The sequence below is a fragment of the Dendrobium catenatum genome, unplaced genomic scaffold, assembly GCF_001605985.2.
Source record: "Dendrobium catenatum unplaced genomic scaffold, ASM160598v2 original_scaffold_145067, whole genome shotgun sequence".
Lineage (NCBI taxonomy): Eukaryota > Viridiplantae > Streptophyta > Magnoliopsida > Asparagales > Orchidaceae > Dendrobium > Dendrobium catenatum.
The window spans coordinates 660-2980 of NW_021463497.1; the positions used below are offsets into that span (position 1 = coordinate 660).

Sequence of the window (2321 nt, forward strand, 5' to 3'; positions counted from 1 at the left end):
GGGAGAGAATTAATTAGGGAAAGAGATCTAATTTGAATTCAAATATGAGGGAATTATTTAGATAAAGGGGGTTGATTTGGGAGGGAATTACATAACCTATTTAAAGCTAACTATGGGGTGATTTCAAAGGATGCTTGACTTTGCTGGAATTAGTTTTTTCTTAGGTTGAGTGGGCTCTAGCCAACGGTTAGAGATTTGGGAGAGCCGGATCTTCGAAATCTTCCTCTCCAATTGAAGATCCAACTGCATCTTGTATTTTCTTCTTAGTTCTTGACTTCTTTCAATGAAAAGAGTTCTTGTATGTTCTTCCTAAATTTCCTATATTGTTCTCAGGTTTTGCTGAAATTGCATCACTTCCTATCACAATCATGACTCCTTTTTGTTGGATTGTCAAGGAAATAGTCTGTCTACAATGCCACAGGATCCCAGAAAAGTTTTAATACATTTGACTGAAACAGCACTGGAATTGTATCTATAGTTATCAATAGGAAACATTAAACATTCAAACCACTATAATCACTATTTCGCTAGATGCTTAGTCTTACACATGAAAAATACCTTAGGGAGGAGAAACTCATGCAGCTTAAAAGTCGCAACAGGTGCTCCATCCATGTGCATGTCCCATAACTGTAGACACGAGGAAAGATCACTAATTGAATGGAAATTCCATGAGACTAATACACTAATATGAATTTGGCAAGTTGTACTATGAAAATGATTGTTGAAGTGAACTGCAAACACAACAGAAGGTTTAGTTCACTACAACAACAACATCAAGCCTTTGTCCCACTACGTGGAGCCAGCTACATGAATCCTTTTTCGCCATTGTGTCATGTTAAAAGTTAAATTCTCATTTAAATCTAATAAAGAAATATAATTTCTAATATTTTCTAACCAAGTCTTTTTAGGTCTACCTCTACCTTTCTTAACATAAGTCAAATCTGATACCTTAACTTCTTAACCGGGTCATCGGAAGGACTCCGTTTAATGTGACCAAATCATCTAAGACGACTCTCTCTAATCTTATCTTCCACTAGAGCTACTCCAACTTTTTCACGTATATGCTCATTTTGTATCCTATCTCTAAGGGTAAAACCACTCATCCACCTAAGTATCCTCATCTCTACAACACTTAACTTAGTATTATGCTTCTCTTTTAATGGCCAACTTTCGGCACCATAAAGCATTGCAGGTCTACAATAAATTAAAAAGGAACAATGAGACAATCACTGCCTACAATCCAATCATTTAATAGTTGAGATAACATTTAACTACACGCAGTCATAAACTAAAAAACAAGAAGAAAAATACCTTCAGGTTCATGTAATCGCGACTTAAAATATGTCTTCCATCTTTGGCAAACTTTAGATCAGAAATGGAAGAAATTATCTCTGTGAAAAAGGATCTAGAACCATGGGATTCTCGATCCTTTAACCTGTAAGAACAAACTTCTGGTTAAAAAATAACTGTGGACTAAATATATGCAAAGGTAAAAACATAAGATGGCTGATGATTTATACTATATTTTGACATACGAAAAATAAGTGTGGTCCAAACAAGGAGGGATTATTCTGTGCGGATGCTGAACGCGGCTTTATATCTGGATACCAATCAGAATGAGCCACATCAGTCATACCAAGCCGCGGGCTTAGGCATCCGGACGGGTTCCACTTCCGCACATAATAACAAGACTTCTTGGCATTATTGGAATATGAAATTATTACAAGCTCACATTCTTGCATTCTGGTCACATAGTGCTGATTGTCTCATGTCAAATAACCGGATAAAACCTCTTGAACTACCATAGGCTAGGATGTTACAATGAATAGGATGGAACTCAGCAGCAGTTATCACCTCTGCATGATTTTAAATCACCCATTTAAAGAATCTAATCAAGCTAATTTTCATAAGCATGGAAGAAAATTCAAACATAAAAAAAGAGATAATCTAGTCAACTCTTTTAGGGCTTGCTGCATTATGAACATGCGAGAAGGATAGTTTTTAATTTTTAGGACAATTTTTTTAAATAGGATACATGGAATAACTTATTAAAAGAAATATATTAAAAAAATTAAAAGTATGCATAGCAGCTCATTAAATAGACGACTGGCTACTGATGCTAAAAATAAGTCGCTCATTAAACTAGTGACTTATTATTGTATTTGTCTTCTATGTGGTCACTCTCATTCTTTAAAAATAAATCTCATCAAAATTTCAATACAAAATTTCAAATCATTATCAATACATAACAAATATCAAAATTAAACAAAATTAAATTATATTTAATTTTTTCTTAGAATTATAAAAATGAAAATGGCCAC

The 2321-nt window shown here is 34.1% G+C and overlaps 1 protein-coding gene across 1 annotated transcript; it reads right to left on the reverse strand.

The window, feature by feature from the left end:
* Positions 1–519: 519 nt before the first annotated feature.
* Positions 520–2175, reverse strand: LOC110108517 (serine/threonine protein phosphatase 2A 55 kDa regulatory subunit B beta isoform-like). Its single transcript, XM_020839193.2, has 3 exons — positions 1733–2175; positions 1312–1435; positions 520–627 (listed from the first exon to the last, which is right to left on the reverse strand). The coding sequence occupies exons 1-3, from the start codon at positions 1768–1770 to the stop codon at positions 520–522; spliced, it is 270 nt and encodes an 89-aa protein (XP_020694852.2). The 5' UTR covers positions 1771–2175.
* Between the last annotated feature and the right edge of the window lie 146 nt (positions 2176–2321).